At 52.4% G+C, this 15,558-nt stretch overlaps 8 protein-coding genes across 8 annotated transcripts; 4 read left to right on the top strand and 4 right to left on the bottom strand.

The window, feature by feature from the left end:
• Positions 1-340: 340 nt before the first annotated feature.
• PV08_09903 (uncharacterized protein) lies at positions 341-1,116 on the top strand (the record flags this gene model as incomplete). Its single annotated transcript, XM_016384218.1, has 3 exons — positions 341-719; positions 770-813; positions 949-1,116. 3 exons carry the CDS (start codon positions 341-343, stop codon positions 1,114-1,116), a joined length of 591 nt encoding a protein of 196 aa, XP_016232841.1.
• A 772-nt stretch (positions 1,117-1,888) lies between these two features.
• Positions 1,889-2,928, top strand: PV08_09902 (uncharacterized protein; the record flags this gene model as incomplete). Its single annotated transcript, XM_016384217.1, has 2 exons — positions 1,889-2,206; positions 2,278-2,928. The coding sequence occupies 2 exons, from the start codon at positions 1,889-1,891 to the stop codon at positions 2,926-2,928; spliced, it is 969 nt and encodes a 322-aa protein (XP_016232840.1).
• A 477-nt stretch (positions 2,929-3,405) lies between these two features.
• PV08_09901 (uncharacterized protein) lies at positions 3,406-4,990 on the bottom strand (the record flags this gene model as incomplete). Its single annotated transcript, XM_016384216.1, has 2 exons — positions 3,406-4,449; positions 4,532-4,990. 2 exons carry the CDS (start codon positions 4,988-4,990, stop codon positions 3,406-3,408), a joined length of 1,503 nt encoding a protein of 500 aa, XP_016232839.1.
• A 905-nt stretch (positions 4,991-5,895) lies between these two features.
• On the bottom strand, positions 5,896-6,807 carry PV08_09900 (uncharacterized protein; the record flags this gene model as incomplete). The annotated part of the gene is made up of 1 exon (XM_016384215.1): positions 5,896-6,807. The coding sequence occupies one exon, from the start codon at positions 6,805-6,807 to the stop codon at positions 5,896-5,898; it is 912 nt and encodes a 303-aa protein (XP_016232838.1).
• A 475-nt stretch (positions 6,808-7,282) lies between these two features.
• Positions 7,283-8,688, bottom strand: PV08_09899 (uncharacterized protein; the record flags this gene model as incomplete). The annotated part of the gene is made up of 2 exons (XM_016384214.1): positions 7,283-8,500; positions 8,554-8,688. The coding sequence occupies 2 exons, from the start codon at positions 8,686-8,688 to the stop codon at positions 7,283-7,285; spliced, it is 1,353 nt and encodes a 450-aa protein (XP_016232837.1).
• Positions 8,689-9,258: 570 nt separating this feature from the next.
• PV08_09898 (uncharacterized protein) lies at positions 9,259-10,084 on the top strand (the record flags this gene model as incomplete). The annotated part of the gene is made up of 3 exons (XM_016384213.1): positions 9,259-9,360; positions 9,416-9,501; positions 9,556-10,084. The coding sequence occupies 3 exons, from the start codon at positions 9,259-9,261 to the stop codon at positions 10,082-10,084; spliced, it is 717 nt and encodes a 238-aa protein (XP_016232836.1).
• Positions 10,085-10,585: 501 nt separating this feature from the next.
• Positions 10,586-13,490, top strand: PV08_09897 (uncharacterized protein; the record flags this gene model as incomplete). The annotated part of the gene is made up of 3 exons (XM_016384212.1): positions 10,586-11,031; positions 11,077-11,535; positions 11,585-13,490. The coding sequence occupies 3 exons, from the start codon at positions 10,586-10,588 to the stop codon at positions 13,488-13,490; spliced, it is 2,811 nt and encodes a 936-aa protein (XP_016232835.1).
• Positions 13,491-14,151: 661 nt separating this feature from the next.
• PV08_09896 (uncharacterized protein) lies at positions 14,152-15,534 on the bottom strand (the record flags this gene model as incomplete). Its single annotated transcript, XM_016384211.1, has 4 exons — positions 14,152-14,738; positions 15,005-15,087; positions 15,186-15,397; positions 15,475-15,534. 4 exons carry the CDS (start codon positions 15,532-15,534, stop codon positions 14,152-14,154), a joined length of 942 nt encoding a protein of 313 aa, XP_016232834.1.
• Positions 15,535-15,558: the final 24 nt, after the last annotated feature.

Genomic DNA, 15,558 nt, shown 5'->3' with positions numbered 1-15,558 from the left:
TAAGCCTATTAAACTACAGCCAATAACGCCCCACGATTGGCCCTGGGCCACTGGAATCGTTCCTTAGGGCTCACTAACTAGTTAGACTCGCTAAGTGCAAGCGATTGTCTTTGTGTGCGCTTCTCCCATCCCACGCTTGGGATGTTGATCAGGGGAGTCAGTGCCTACTCCACAATCTGCCTATCTCAATAAATGCCTCATAGACAGGATGCGGTCAGCCAAGGCAATTGCATGGTGCGACCAACATGCGCATTTCAACTACGAGATATCTATGATCAAACAGTTTGATAATCGACTGGTGGGCGCCCAGATGACCAAGGGGTGAGGTTGGTATAACAACATGGCATCTCCCACGGCCACTGCGCAGGGGCATGGTGCCATGGCTACTGCTCCTGCGCCTCCCAATGCCACCGGCGGCACCTCCAAGAGCAGGACCATCGTCGCTGTCTCGGTGCTTCTGGGCGTGCTATTCATCGTCATCATGCTGGTTTGGTGGACCAGTGGGAAACGGCGTCCCCAGGAACCATCCTCCATGCCCGTCATATATCGACATGTCATCGAGGAGAAACGAAAGACTGCCGTCTCAAACTCCTTCGTGGAGTCGATGCCTCTTGTCAAGTATGGCACGGTGATACGAGTGGCGCAAATGGACAACCGGACAGACGAAGAGGCGAACATTGCCATCAAGGGAAAGGTGTTCGTAGACGCCGCAAGGAGAAGTATAATAGTCCTGTCCTATGATCCAGGCTTGTATTGACACACGTGCTAGGTGAATGTCCTGTTTGCGTCGAAAACTTTACTCCTTCTGATGAGGTACGCATACTACACTGCGGCCACATATATCATCCTCGATGTATCGATCCATGGCTGCTGAGGGTGTCTGGTACCTGCCCAATATGGTAGTTCACAAGAACCCCACCTACACGTTGGTCCTAACTTCGCTTGTAGCAGAACGGACCTGAGAAGAATCGCCCCATCGCCAGTCCCCGATCTGCAGGTTCCAAGGCCAGCTCATCTTCAGGCGAGAACCACGACATGGTAAATTCGACCATATTGAGCAGTACATACCCCAAAAACATGCATGGCAATCAGGGAACTCAATACCAACCCACTTGATGTGCCCTCCGCTATCAAAACAAGCTATGCTGCCAGACAGAAAGCAAGTGGGCTAGAACCGTGGGTAGTTGAATCATTTTACTCTCTCAGGGATTCGCAGGATACAGGTCCTCACGAGTAGACTTGTTGTCATCTAGAGCATGGCTTGGGAAAGTACCCGCGATGATATTGACGAGAAATACATTCCCTTGATGTGTATCGAACGACATGACCATGGGCTCATCGACTTGACCATCCATCCCCTCACGTAGGTCCTTCTACAAATGCGCCACGAACCACTCTTCATCCCTGCAACTCTAAATGTCACAAAGCCTGAAGACAGGGGAATTAATCTATGGTACCCAACCATGGGTACCTGCCGTAGGTACAAAAAGGAGGTATGTAAGTATCGTGGCCCGATCTTCGTCCCGTACAAAGGGCCCTGGAGCCGGAGTCCCCCGCCAATCGGGTGCGCTCCCTTTGCGGGCCAAGACCCCTTGACCGGTACGAGTCCGGAGTACGACTTGATAAGGCTATCGATAGATTGCGATTGATGTCACTCAGATATCGAAGAAGGGTATTTCAAAGGAACGCGCCAGATAACAACGATACGCTCCCAAGCCATTCATGGAGACCTCCGACAAAGTCAGATATAGAAGCGAAGAGATTCTCTCGAGACCGGTGGCATGCTGCTCTCGCGAGCTCCCATATCTGAGCAAAGATCCCCGTCCGCACCAGCCCAGCAGCAGCCAGGGGGCAGGTGCATCGTTGACACATACTTGCTACCTGAAAAATGGCCATCTCGTACGAGCCAAGTCCTGCATTCATCATCCCGACCGTGGATCTGACAGCATATCTAAACGACCCAGGCTCGCCTGAGGCTGACCAGATCGTGGACCGGATCCGAAGCGCATGTGCCACGAGTGGCTTCTTCCAGATCACAGGCCACGGCGTCTCGCGATCCCTCCAGGAGCGGGCGTTTGCCGCAGCGAAGAAACTGTTTGCTCTCCCTGACGACGTCAAGCGCACGTTGACCGGCGTTCCTGGGCGGGGATACGAAGTGCTTGGGTCGCAAGTTTTGGAGGAGGGAAAGAAACCCGATTTGAAAGAGGTACGTTTCTGGCAGAGCGTGTCGAAGGGACTGAGCTCTTTTGCTAACATGACTACTATCGGTCTTTTCAGGGGTATTTTGTCGGCCGTGAAATCCCCGGAAACAAGGCTCCTTTTCGTCGCTTTCAAGAGGCCAACATCTGGCCGGACCCGACTCTGCTACCGGAAAGCGACTTCAAGGACCCTTTGCTAGAGTACCACGAGAAGCTGTCGGAGCTCTCATTCCACGTCACGAGCATCCTGTTTCGCGGGCTTTCTCTTTCCCAATTCGACACGAGCCTTTTTGCCGACTTTTGCAAAGACCCCATCGCCACCGTGCGGCTGCTTCATTACCCTCCACACCCGCCATTAGCGGATCCCAATCTCGTCGGGGCCGGTGCGCACACTGATTTCGGTGCCCTCACGCTCCTGCTGCAGGACGGACATTCGGGGCTTCAGGTGTTGAAAAGGACCCCCGACCAACAGGACCAGTGGATCGACGTCCCGCCCCAGAAGGACGCCTACGTGGTCAACATCGGCGATTTTCTCGAGTCCTGGACCGGCGGCGCCTACAAGAGCAACGTCCACCGCGTCATCAACACGAGTGGCACGGACAGGTATTCTATTCCGTTCTTCTGGGATGGAAATGCGGATTGTGTCATCAAGCCCCTCGACGGGTCGACGGGGAAAGAATACACGGTGGAGGAACACATGCTCTCGAGATATGCCAAAAGTTTTGCCTAGTTGCCAGGGAAGATATTTACCTTGGTCGATGGTGTAGTGGCAGCTTCTTGTAGATACGAGACATTTCAAACTATTGTCTGCTTATCAACCTCTGCGCGAGTCCCAGAAGTGTATAATTATCCAGGGGCTATTGACGCGTGAGTCTAGTCAAATTCGCGAAAACTTCTTCGCTCGACAGAATCTCCGTGTCTGTCTCGTTGGGTCGACAGACGACGAAGTGACGAGAGTACCTGCTTTATATTTTCTATTCCGACGAAACCAAGATTGAAGTCAAGTTCTTTCGCAACGTATACAGATTGGATATGGATGGCAAGGCTCAGAAGTTACACTGACTGGGAGAGATTATCAGAGCGTTTTAAACAAATATTTGACCACTGTCGAAACATGCTATTGCATGTAACCGCGTGGTTGTTCCGTCAGAAATGTTAATTATGCCATACATTGAAAAGAAAACCTTTGGTGCATTTATCGTTTTTTTCATTTATACTTTCTCTGTGGCTTCAATGCAGCTATGCTCGACTTTTCGCGGATGCGTCTGATGACATTTCGCGCAGCATCCTTGATCTGGGTTTCGTCTGCGACGACAAGTCGGCCGTCGTTCACCACGGCCTGTCCGTCAACCAGCACAGTCTTGACATTGGCCGCCGTGCAAGAGTAGACGACGGTGGTCAAAGGGTCGACACCGCCGCTCGGCACCTGGTCCGGGTCGAACGGACAACACTGGAGACTTGAGGTGTCCAGCACGACAAGGTCGGCCTTTTTGCCCACTTCGAGACTTCCCACGTCGTTTTCGAGACCCAACGCTCGGGCTCCGTCGATGGTGGCCATCCGGATCAACTGCTCCGCTTCCATGAGCGATGCTATGTTCCGGCTGCCTCTTTGGATCAGGGCGGCCGTCCTCATCTCCTGGATCATGTCGTAAGTGTTGGCGCACGGTGCCCCGTCGGTGCCCAGGCTGACGTTGATGCCGGCCGCGAGCAGTTCAGGCACAGGAGCAATGCCTGACGCGACCTTGCAGTTGCAGCTGGGATTGTGAGCGACCGACACCGACGGACGAGATGCCAGGCCCACATGTTTGTCAACATCCTCTTGCGACGTTGGATCTTGTTGTTGCTGGTACCTTTGCAAGATCGGCAGATCCTTCTCCAGATCTAAATTGACCATGTGAGCCAACACAGTCTTCCGGCTCTGTCCTTGACCAGCGATCAGATTAGTGCGTTGGCAAAATTCGACGGGCGAACAATGATAGCTGTCGCGATAGATGCCCAGATCCGCCGGTGCTTCCGCACAGTGCATCGTCAGAGAAATGTCGTGCTGGGCACAAGAATCCCCGATCGCCCTGTGAGACGCTTCGCCTGAGCCTCTTGGGGTGCCGGCGGCTACCCAGACGCGAAGCCGTCCTCCGTAGGACCCGTCGTATCTCTTGTGCGCGGCCACGGCGCTTTCTATAGACATGCAAGAGACGTCTCTGTCGCGAACGTCGATCAGAACGCCGGGCGTTTCGGGCTTGACAAGTTTAGCCTAAAACTTGTAAGTGTTCAGGGCTCGTGTGGAACTCCCCAGAAATCTCAAAAGAGGGGTGGGAGGACAGGGACAGGCATACCAGACAAGCTCTCACGCCCATCTCCTCTACCGCCCGAACCACATTGTCGAACCCGCTTCTATGAGTCAACATGGCTTCGAGGAAACAGGTCGTGCCACCCTTCAACATCTCGGCGATGGTCAATCGAGCGGCCACATAGCCATCGGTTCCTTCATAGTTGGCCTCGAGAGGCCAGATCGAATCGCACAGCCAGGAATGCAGTGACACGTTCTCGGCCAGACCTCTCAAGAGGGACTGGGTCAGATGAGCGTGAGTGTTGATCAGCCCGGGTAGCATGATACAGCCAGAGACATCGACGACGTCGACATTGGGAGGGACTTGGCTCAAAAGATCTGCACTCTTCCCGATCGCCGCGATCCGGTCACCGTTGACCAAGACCGCCCCGTCCAGCCAGATCGTGTTCTGTGCGTCGACTGTGACTACGGTCGCGCGGATGAACAAGGTCGACCTGTTTTTCATTCTGGAATAGTGAAACGGAGCGCTCTCAGACGGCTCGACGACGCGCAACGGTTGGTAGGGCGTGTCCGGGAGGCTCGCCATCTGCCAGATATTGGACGTTCTCGACCACGGCTTATATGGCTCGCAGGTCGCGGACACTGTCGGCCCTTTTACTAGTCTTCGCTTTACAACATCGTCGTACTCGTACGGAGACGATATACAAGAGACCCGTGACGAGAATGGCAGTGGTCTAGGCCATCATGAAGAACCCCTTGCGTACAGTCGGCCCTCCCTCCACAGGAGACGGGACAATCGCAGTCACAGAGAACGAAGGCTGAGACAGATGACGACTAGCTGGCTGGCTGGTGGTTTATCGCACGGCCACATCTCGTACGAGAAGACATAAAGCTCTATCAAAGATAAAGGCCTGAGTGAGATTCCGCCATCACGATCAAGGACATGTGTACGAAAGTATCTCTCGATTCAGAGCGACATCTCTGTTTATCTATGAGAATAACAGGAAGAGAACATGCCGTTCAAACCCCAGTACGAGAGATTTGGTGTAAGATCCCGGATTGTGATAATGTCTCCGCACGGCTGAGGCTCCTGGACACATCTCGTACTCGTACTGGTGGGGAATACGACTTCACTTCTCGCTCCTCAATCACCTTGTACGATCTATCGGGACATCTCACGACGGGGGAAAGATAGCCACAAGTCGTACGGAGGTTACTTTGCACGAAGTCGAGGCGCGTGAGGTTGAGCAGCAAGGCGTTATCAAAAAGGGCTGAAGTTCACATGAGATCTCATTCTTTGTCAGTTGCGAAACTGAGTGTAAACGGAGTACAGCAGAGCTACTTCGTGCAAGTTAGAACCTTGACGAGTTTATAACCAGCCGAGTAACTCTCGCCTAGATCTACTCCCCACTACTGCCCTCCTCGCCTCCTACTAGCTTCCTTCGAAATCCAATCCGCAGCCTCGTTCTTGTACTTGTCGTCCCATCTGCTCAGCGCACTACGTCCCTCGACCACGTCCCCAGCACCCCATGTCATTCTGGCCTGGTCGAGTGCCTCGTCGACATCTGTATCCGGACAGATAATGTAGAACTTCCCCTCGGCCATCTTCTTGACCCCGTACTCGCACACTTGACTGGCCAGCCACGCACCATGAGGTTTCTTAGCCAGTGCCTCTTCGTCCGGCACGGGGCCTTGGTTGCCACTGAGTCCAGTAAACGTCCACCCGGGCACAAGTAGATGGACCGAGACCTGGGGAGCGTATATCGACGACGACTCGGTCCGCAGATCGTACGCGAGTTGTTCGGCCACGGTCTTGACGGCGGACTTTGTGGCATTGTAAGCCGGGTTGCCAGGCGGGTTGGTGATACCCTGTTTGGATCCCGTGAGGACGATGGCAGACGGGCCCGAAGCACTTTGAACCATTGGCAGGAACGTGGTCAAGCCGTGTACGATGCCGAAGAAGTTGACGCTGAATGTCTGGTGGAAGTACTCGGGGTCCGACCATGGTTCGGACGTGCGAATAGACATGCCGGCATTCAGCATGAGGAGGTCGATGTTCGAGAATTTCGAAGACAGTTCCGATTTGACTTTGGACCAGGCTGAAATGTCAGAGACGTCCATATCGTAAGTCAGCGTTTGGAGTTTGTCGGTGCTGCGGGTCGTCGAAAGCACTTGAGATGCTTTCTGGAGGGCACTGGCGTTGTTGTCAATGAGAGCAAGGTGCATGCCCTGCCGACGGCAGTGTTGAGCAAAGGCGAACCCTACCCCTGAGGCAGAGCCTGTGATCAGGGCGAGGGCGCCGGGACGGAATACGGATGCCATCTTGGACGGGGAGGGGTGGTGCGGACTGGGACAACTGAGAGGCTTTTCTTTATGTTCAGGCCTGGCGTGGAGTGTTCTTGACGCGAGAGGATTCTCCGTGAAGAGGACAATGATGATGAGAGATGGAATAGAAAAGATTGTAGAGAGTTATCGGGGAGTCGCCGAGGGTCGAGTCGCTGCAGATGACGTCGGGATAAATGTATAGACGGAGATAGTGGAGTTAATCCAAAAGAGGAAAGAGAGGTAAATAACACGCTGGAGACTCTTCACGTCGGGAAACCAGGAGCGGACAGAGCACAGAGTACATGTCTCCTACTAAACACAGTGCCTTGTTCAATCTGTGGAATTTAGGTGTCGCTTCAATCTGTCTTTGTGAATGCTACTTCCGGTGTCCAATGCCAGCTGGATCGGACTTTTAGGATCCCGAAACGGATCCGATTTCTCAGGTTCTCTCCGCCCCAGTGCTATACAGGACTCACGCAGCAGCAGCCGGTGCCTCAGTGCCGTCGACTTCCAGTTTCTCGATCTCCTTCCGGGCCTTTTCAATGTTCTTTTCCGTCTGGGTCTTCTGTTCCTTCTTCCAGTCAGCCACTTTGGCCTTCAACTTCTCTACAACAACAGGCACGTCGGCTTGTGCGCTCGGTGGGTCAACGCCAACCTTGGCCAGCTCCTCAAAGATACCAACATTCAGGTTCAAGGGTCCTTCATTAGACGATGCCGCACCGCCCTTCTTACCCTTGCCCTTCTTCTTGCCTCCGCCGCCAACGAAGAAGTCTTCATCGTCCTTCTTGATCACTTTCATACCCTTGAACCCGGACTCGTCAACAGTGCGTTGAGCAGTGGCTGCAAATTGGCCAGGTCCCTTCTCGCCACCCTCGGTAGCGTACGAGGGGTCGAAGTGGCGGATGAGACCTTCTGCGGTACGGATCTCGTCCAAGAAGGCGGGTTCACTGGCCTCCTCCAACTTCTGCTCGGCAATCCGGCGGCGCTTTTCCTTATCATATGCCTCGCGTTCAGCCTTCTGGCGTTCACGTCGCTGCTGGTAGAGTTGGTCTTCGTACTCCTTGTAAGCCTTGCGCTGAGCATGGTAGGCGTCCTTGATCGACTTGATGGCTTCCCAGGTAGCATTTTGCTCTTGGTAACGTTTGTCCTTTTCTGCTCGGAGGTTGTCAATGTTCTTGTTGGCATCCTCGCGAGTAGCCTTGATATCGTCAAGCTCCTTTTGGTTGGTCTCATACTTTTGCGACAGCTCCCGAGTTTCTTGGTTGTCAAAGGACTTTCGGAGCTCGGCATTCTCGGCCTTCTTCTCGTCGATTTTCTTTTGCAAGTCATCCAGGCCCCCGAATGTCTTCTTCTGGCGCTTGAGGGCAGAGATCTCGGCAAGAGCCTTCTTTTCGTCAACGAGCTTCATGTTGCCCGAGTCGACCTGCTTCGTGAGGCTGGCAACCTTGGCGTCAATCTCTTCGACGCTCTTGAAACCGGCTCGAGAACGAGCATCCTTTTGCTCGGCGATCCACTTCTTGATTTCGGATTCGTTCTTGTTGTATTTCTCTTGAAGCCCTGCCTTGCTTGCCTTGTGTTCCTGCTGCTTCTGGCGAATGGCCTTTTGCTCCTCGACGAGTTCTCTGAACCGATCATTCGCAGGAGAGGACTTTCCGGGTCGAGCAGTGTCGAACTTGTTCTTGGCAGCTTGCTGACGAAAGGTTAGAATGTGTGTCCATGAAGAGCGCAGATCCGGTGTCATACAAATCTTGCCTGAGCCGCTTCGTGCTCTTTCTCGGCTTTAGCTACATCGGCCTTGAACTTGGCCTCATCAGGCTTCTCTGGACGAGCCTTTTGTGCGCCATTCGTGGCAGGAGGGGTGGTTTCAGAATCGGCCATGATTGCGACAAGTTAACGACGGGCGAACGAAGATGGAGGCGGAGTATGCGATATAATAATGGCTAGTCCATACTAAGATCGCATGGTGCAGAAAAGGAATCTCAACAATATAATGTAAAGAAAGAGCGACAAGGGACCTCGGCCGAGACTCTTGTGAGGATTGAACCGGTGAGGGATAGAAAAGTGTCTGTCGCGAGGTCTCGCTCACCCATTCGGTGTGGAGAAAAATCCAGTGTGGCTCAACGTCCCTGGAAAATCTCGCCAAGTGCTCAATCCCGATCGGGCCCATGATCCCGCCGCTTTACGTGTCGCTTCCCTTATTCATAGGTTGAAGGTGACGCTGCCTTTCGTACAGAAAAAGGGCTGTATAAAGCGGCCTGAGCGGTCAATCCTTACATAAGACAATACTGGGTGTCTGTAGCGCGTCCTTTTTTAATGCTTTTCCCGCCAAGCATAGTCACTTTTTCTGAATGCTGGTGAAGCGCCTGCACTGTGAGAACAAAGCCGCCAATCCAACAGACATTCCCTTGGTTTCGCGGGATCAGTCATCGCCTCGGCTTCATATCAGACATGGATTACGACGACAGACCAAAGCTGTCGGTAGACGCGGAGAAAGAAATCACGAGACTATGGCGAACATGGAAAACAGTCCTCGAGATGCTTGTCGACCGCGTATGTGATGAATCAGAGGATACGGGCCTGTTTGGGATTACTGACGACCAATCAGGGATATGCTATCTCTGAAGAGGAACTGACCATCTCTCGAGACAAGTTTCAGCGCAATTATTGCGACAGACAAACCGGGACCGCAGAGTGAGTTTCAATTCTCGGCGACCATTTTCACTTTGCTGACCCTGACTCCCATAGCCGGAGGATGATGAGACTACAGGCTGCTCCTACCGAGGAGATGATCAAGCGCGACACTCCCAGAGCGACTGCCAAAAACCCGAACCCTTCGACAACCGCAGGCACAATCTGGGTCGAGTTCAGTCCCGAAACCACTATCGGCATCAAACACCTGCGCGCATTCGCTCAGCATCTTGACCAGCATAAATTTACGACCGGCATTTTCATTACCATCGGTCCCGTCACCGGCGCTGCCCTCCGAGCCTTCGAGCCCTTGACAGAACGTGGGATAACGGCAGAATGGTTCCAAGAGCAGGATCTGCTTGTCAACATCACGAGACATGAATTGGTCCCGAAGCATGTCTTACTTAGCGCGGAAGAGAAGAAGGTTCTGCTCGATCGATACCGACTGAAGGAGACTCAACTGCCACGCATTCAATATAGCGATCCTGTCGCCAGGTATCTAGGCCTGAAAAGAGGCAACGTGGTCAAGATCATCCGAAAGAGTGAGACAGCGGGTCGTTATGCCAGTTACCGCTGGGTCTTCTAAATGGTTACTATCTGCTTTGCAGCGCGGCGTTGGGGTTGAAAAATAACTTTGCATTGCTAGGAGTTGAGGCCGTGGAAAAATGGCCCCACAAGTGTGCAGATGTGAGAGTATGGATACGAATGGAAAAGGCCTTGAGGCCGTTACTAACGTAAGATTTGATGATACTTCGCCATCCGGCATTTGTGTGGTTTTGTTTTGTTATCAGTATGAAATGGCTTCCTCATCCTCAAAACATACGGAATAGCAACTGATTTCTCGCTCTGGAGAGAAGTTAATGTGAATGCCAATCAGGGTCACCAGTGAATGTTTAGCTCTCTAGTTGCCTCACGATGCTTGGTTCGCTTGTTCTGGATGCGACAGATGTGGCCATCCCCGCGCTGAGGCTGAGTTGATCAGTTTTCAGCCTGACTTCGGCCTGACTTCAATCAACACCTCCAACATGAAGTTGCCGGGTACAGAAAAATATCTCAGTTTTGATTCATACAAACAGAATTCGACGACATGGTCCTGGATCCGGTGAGTGCTCTGGGAGCTGCTGCTGCTATCATCCAATTTCTAGACTTCGGCTGCAAGTTGTTGTCGAAACAACGCGACCTTGCAGAGAGTTCCCAAGGCACATTGATTGAACACGAAGAGTTGCTTGCTGTAACTCGACGAGTTGCTGAACTCAATGGTCAAATACAAAATTGTGACATCTCTCGCGACAACACGAAAAAACCAACACAAGCCGAGTCCGCCTTGAGGGAAGTCTCTGAAGAATGCAGGAAGATTGCCGCAGAATTTCAGCACGTACTAGAGGGAATCTCGGGTCGTCCTGGGCAGTCTTCCTTTAAATCTTTTCGACAAGCGTTCAAGATCGTCTGGCACAAGGAAGGGATCGAGACGATGCAACGCAGACTGGATCAGCAGCGGTCGCAACTTATTCTGCACCTGCTAGTGGTGATCAGGTAGTATCTTCTTCTGCTTCAGGGACTTGTTGCTGATTCACGCAGTGGGAACCAGAAAAGAGATATTGGAAGCTTGCTAGACGAAAGCCAACGGGTCGAAATCAGCATACTGCAGGCAATTCGCGATTCAAATGCTGAATTGAAATCTTATCTGGTGAATCACCTCGCGCGGGAGCGAACTCATGCGAGTCGAGAAAGCGCACAAACACTGTCGACACAGAAGCAGAACGCACTCTCTATTGTTGCTACCGACATCACTTCTCGCATCGGTGTTGATAATGAAGAGCATGCCCGAAACCTCATCCTCGATAGCCTTTACTTTCAACAGATCGAGGAACGAAGGTTACGGATACATCCGGCTCACGAAAAGACTTGTCGATGGGTCTTCAACAAACCAGATGAGGGTGCGAATACGGGACACAACTTTAGGACATGGCTCGAAGACCAACTCGAGTCCTCGGGCCTCTACTGGGTATCGGGGAAGATTGGAAGTGGCAAGTCAACGTAGGATTGCAACAACCAAGACAGAGGTGCTCCTCACTGACAATATTAGGCTTATGCGATTCATCTATGAAGCCGAAGAAACTAAGCTCGCAGCGCATGTGTGGTCAAAACCCCTACCTTTACTAACAGCAAGCTGCTTTTTCTGGCTCGCGGGCACAGAGATGCAAAAATCGCGATGTGGGCTCCTCCGGTCGCTAATCCATGACCTATTGCGACAGGCTCCGGACTTGATTCCCATCGCAGCTCCTTCTCGCTGGCGTGCCGCCACATTGGGATCTAACCAACAATCATGGACCAATACAGAACTAGAAACCACGCTGCTCAAATTACTCGAAAACGGCAACAGAGATTACCGATTCTGTATATTTGTCGATGGTCTTGATGAGTTCGAGGGGGATCAACGTTGTCATTCAGACCTCGTAGAGTTCTTGGTCAAGTTATCATCCTGCTGCGGCGTCAAACTCTGCGTTTCGAGTCGGCGGTATCCAGTTTTCGAAAGCGGATTCGAAGATTTCCCCCAACTGCGGATGGAACGCTTAACACGAAAGGACATCGAAGCCTTTGTAGTGGATCAACTTGGCGAGATCAAAGAATTTGGTACCTTGGAGGCCGCTTATCCATCCACGTGCAATGACGTGATAAAGGAGATCGTCGAGAAAGCTCAAGGAGTTTTCCTTTGGGTATATCTGGTTATTCGATCACTGAAACAAGGACTCATCGAAGGCGATTCAATGGCCGTGCTCGTAACTCGCTTACGAGAGCTCCCGCCTGATTTAGATGAACTCTACCGTCGCATTCTCCAAAGCATCCCTAGTCATCAGCGCCACTACGCAGCAGCATGTTTCCAAATTGTCCTTGGGTACAGTGGCCTCACTATTCCTCGAATGTCTCTTATGACGCTTTGGTTTTTGGAAGAAGAAACGCTTGACTTTGCCGCCGCGACTCCGGTGGAACCTCTAGCAAAGGACATTATCAGAAGTCGACATCTCATGCTCATCAGGCGCGTGGAAGGTCGCTGTAGAGGATTACTTGAGGTTTTCGAGTTAGGCGACAAAGACACGCCAGCAGAGTACAGCGTGGACTACTTACACCGAAGTGTACGGGACTTTCTTATGTCCCGCTCAGCACAGCGGCTACTGGCACTCCACTTGGAGTTCACCTTTGACACACGCCGGTATCTATGTCAGGCTTTCTTCGCTCAGCTCAAGATGTCATTCCCCCCAAATCATCCCGAGAGCTCAGATGACAAGTCATTGGAACGTTCAAGGGCTGTTTTCTATGGTTTATTTCTAAGCCAACTACGAGAATGGACAGCGTCGCCCAGCACATTACAGCCTGAAGTCTTCCAGGCAATGGTTTCGCTAATCAATGACTATGGATACCTTTTCATGCCAGATGATATCGGCTCGATGAAACGTTTATTCCGAGACTTGATAGACTCTGGAGACGAGACACACGTCATGGAGCTAATTCCTAAGCATAACGAAGTCGACCTCGACCTTTCCCTCCAGCTTTTTGATCTTATTGGCACATCTGTTATACGGGGTCGTGCTGATATGTATTACCGTGTTATCATTGCTCTACTAGAAAACGGTGCCAACCCGAATCAGAAAGAGAGTTACTTGCGCATCCTTAGCACAACTCCATGGACCGGGTTTCTCAAGCTGGAGTGTGACCCCAACTACAAAGGGCGACACCCAAGCTCTTTGACGAGGCCAGGAGGACAGCCACAATCAGAAGACGGTAGGCAGCAGGCATTTTTAGCGGCGAGAGCGTTCATTGAGCATGGAGCGGCGATAAGAACCCCATCTGGTCAATCTTGCCTCAAACTCATCCACAAAGCCTTCCCAGGCTCTGATGGCGATGAGCTTGTTAGTCTTTTAGAGGCCAAATCTCGACCGAAATCTCGCTTTCATAGAGCAACTCAGAAGCTGCTAGGTCGGGGTTCAGTATAGGGATGATATCTTCGAAATCGACGTCGACGGAAATGCACGAGTTCGCGGAGGACGTTTCGATGGGGTTTATATTGGATGCGAATGATCCACTGTTATGGACGGTACCTGGGATGGTTATCACAAATGATGGAATCTCGGCGATGGAGTTTTCTGCGATGTATGTATACGTGTCTGTGTCAGTGTCTATGTATACGTGGATCAATCACTCTTGATGATTATCTACATAAATTTTCTGTTTTTAGTCCATATCTGGTGTAATGACATTGCTATCAAGCTTGTCTATCAAGACGTCTTTTATCGTCTGGCATGATTTGACTCTGATATCGACAAAACTTCCTGGGCTGTAGAAGGCCGTGTGACAAGTTAGTGTCATACCTATGGTTTCGGGAGTTAGTTTTGTTCTTTCCTATCCTCATTGTTTGGGTTTCGTTGCTGTACAACGAACATCGATGATGAACTGTGGTGGTTGGGATGCTGAATGTTTGGGGGACTAGCTCCTGAGAGACGCGTGCCTTGAGGAGAAGAAATGGAAAACGAAGGAACGCGGGATGGAGAGGAAAGGAAAGGGACAAGGAGGAGAAGGAAAGGCGAAACGCGAAACGCTCAACATGGAAGGGAAAATGGCAAAGGGAAAAAGGGGCGTCACCCGAAGAAGAATGGGCTACTTACGTCCGGTCAACCAGTCCTCCTTGTTTCTGTAGGCTTGAATCAAAGGGTGCGCCGGCTCCGGGATGGGTTCCTCGGGAAGCACGTCGAGGCCAGCGCCGGAGATGATGCCTTCCTTCAGACACCGCTCTACCGCGTCCAGGTCCACGACCTCGCCTCTCGCCGTGTTGACGAAGACGGCGCCGCGCGGGAGCAGGCTGAGCAGGTCGTAGCCCACCATGCCGCGGGTCTCGCGCGTGCAGGGGCAGTGGATGCTCAGCGTGGTCGAGCGGCGGAAGAGCTCGCGGATGTCCTTGGTCCGCTCGACGTCCAGCGCCTTGTCGGTCCCGTTGGGCTTGTACGGGTCGTAGAAGAGGACGTTCCACCCGAACGCCTTGGCGCGGAGGGCGGCCGCCGTGCCGATGCGGCCCAGGCCCAGTATGCCGAACGTGGATTTCTGGATGCGCTCGACGAGGGGCGACTCGATGTATGCCCACGGCGAAGGCTGCGGGCCTCGCTGGTGGTCGTGGTGCAGAAGGACCCCGCGGCGGAGGGAGAGCGCCAGCGCGAGTGCGTGGTCGGCGATCTCGGCCGTACCGTAGTCTTGAATAAAGGTCAGTACCAACGAGTATTAGTGCGAGTATGATGGTGAATATCTCGTATCGGCGTACGGATATGTGTGATGTAAGTGTACCTAGGTAGTGTATAGGTGTGTAGGTGTGTGTGGACGTATGAGTGGGGGTCACGTTTAGGTTGGTAGATGGTCGAGGGGAGGCCGGGGAAAAAGTGGAGAGGGGAGGGGGGGGGGGGAGGTCTCTCGAGGACCGTGGGGATTTGACACTCCATGGATCTAGAGGGTGAGTCTGTACCTGGAACATTGCACACAGTGACTCCTCGAGCCGCTAGTGCCACTCTATCCAATCTGTCATAGCCGACACCCATGCGTACAATCCTTAACATCTCCGTGAGTTGCTGCTGCTGTACAACAAAGTATCTGAGGTGCACGGAGTAGGGTATCCAGGCACTCAGTGTATACACACTCGGACTTACACTTTCAGTTTCGGAAACAGAGCCAGGTCTTCAGCCGTAAATCGCATTTTCAAAACCATGATGCCGTCCACTTCGTCTCTTAGGGCTTTTTCGATGGCCGACCAGGGTTTGGCGTCCACCGTCCCCGGAGGCCACAGGTCAGTCTGCACATACCTCACTCGGTATTCGTGCGTGGGGGCCTCGTTCAAGATTTTTTGCTCGACCACGTCGTCCTGTGTGTGGTATCGTCAGTGGCAAAGACTATGAAGAGTAGTATAGAGAGCGACGAAGCCGGGAAGTGTTTATTTACCGGATAGAGGCCGTCGGCTTGGATAATGGTGTACGTCGGTATGGAAGTCGTTGTGGCCATGTTGAAACTGAGCGAGGCGAGGCT

This window comes from Exophiala spinifera (assembly GCF_000836115.1).
Source record: "Exophiala spinifera strain CBS 89968 unplaced genomic scaffold supercont1.7, whole genome shotgun sequence".
Taxonomy (NCBI): Eukaryota; Fungi; Ascomycota; class Eurotiomycetes; order Chaetothyriales; family Herpotrichiellaceae; genus Exophiala; species Exophiala spinifera.
The sequence above is the reverse complement of the archived record's forward strand: the minus strand, read 5'-3'. Positions and strand labels throughout refer to the sequence as shown.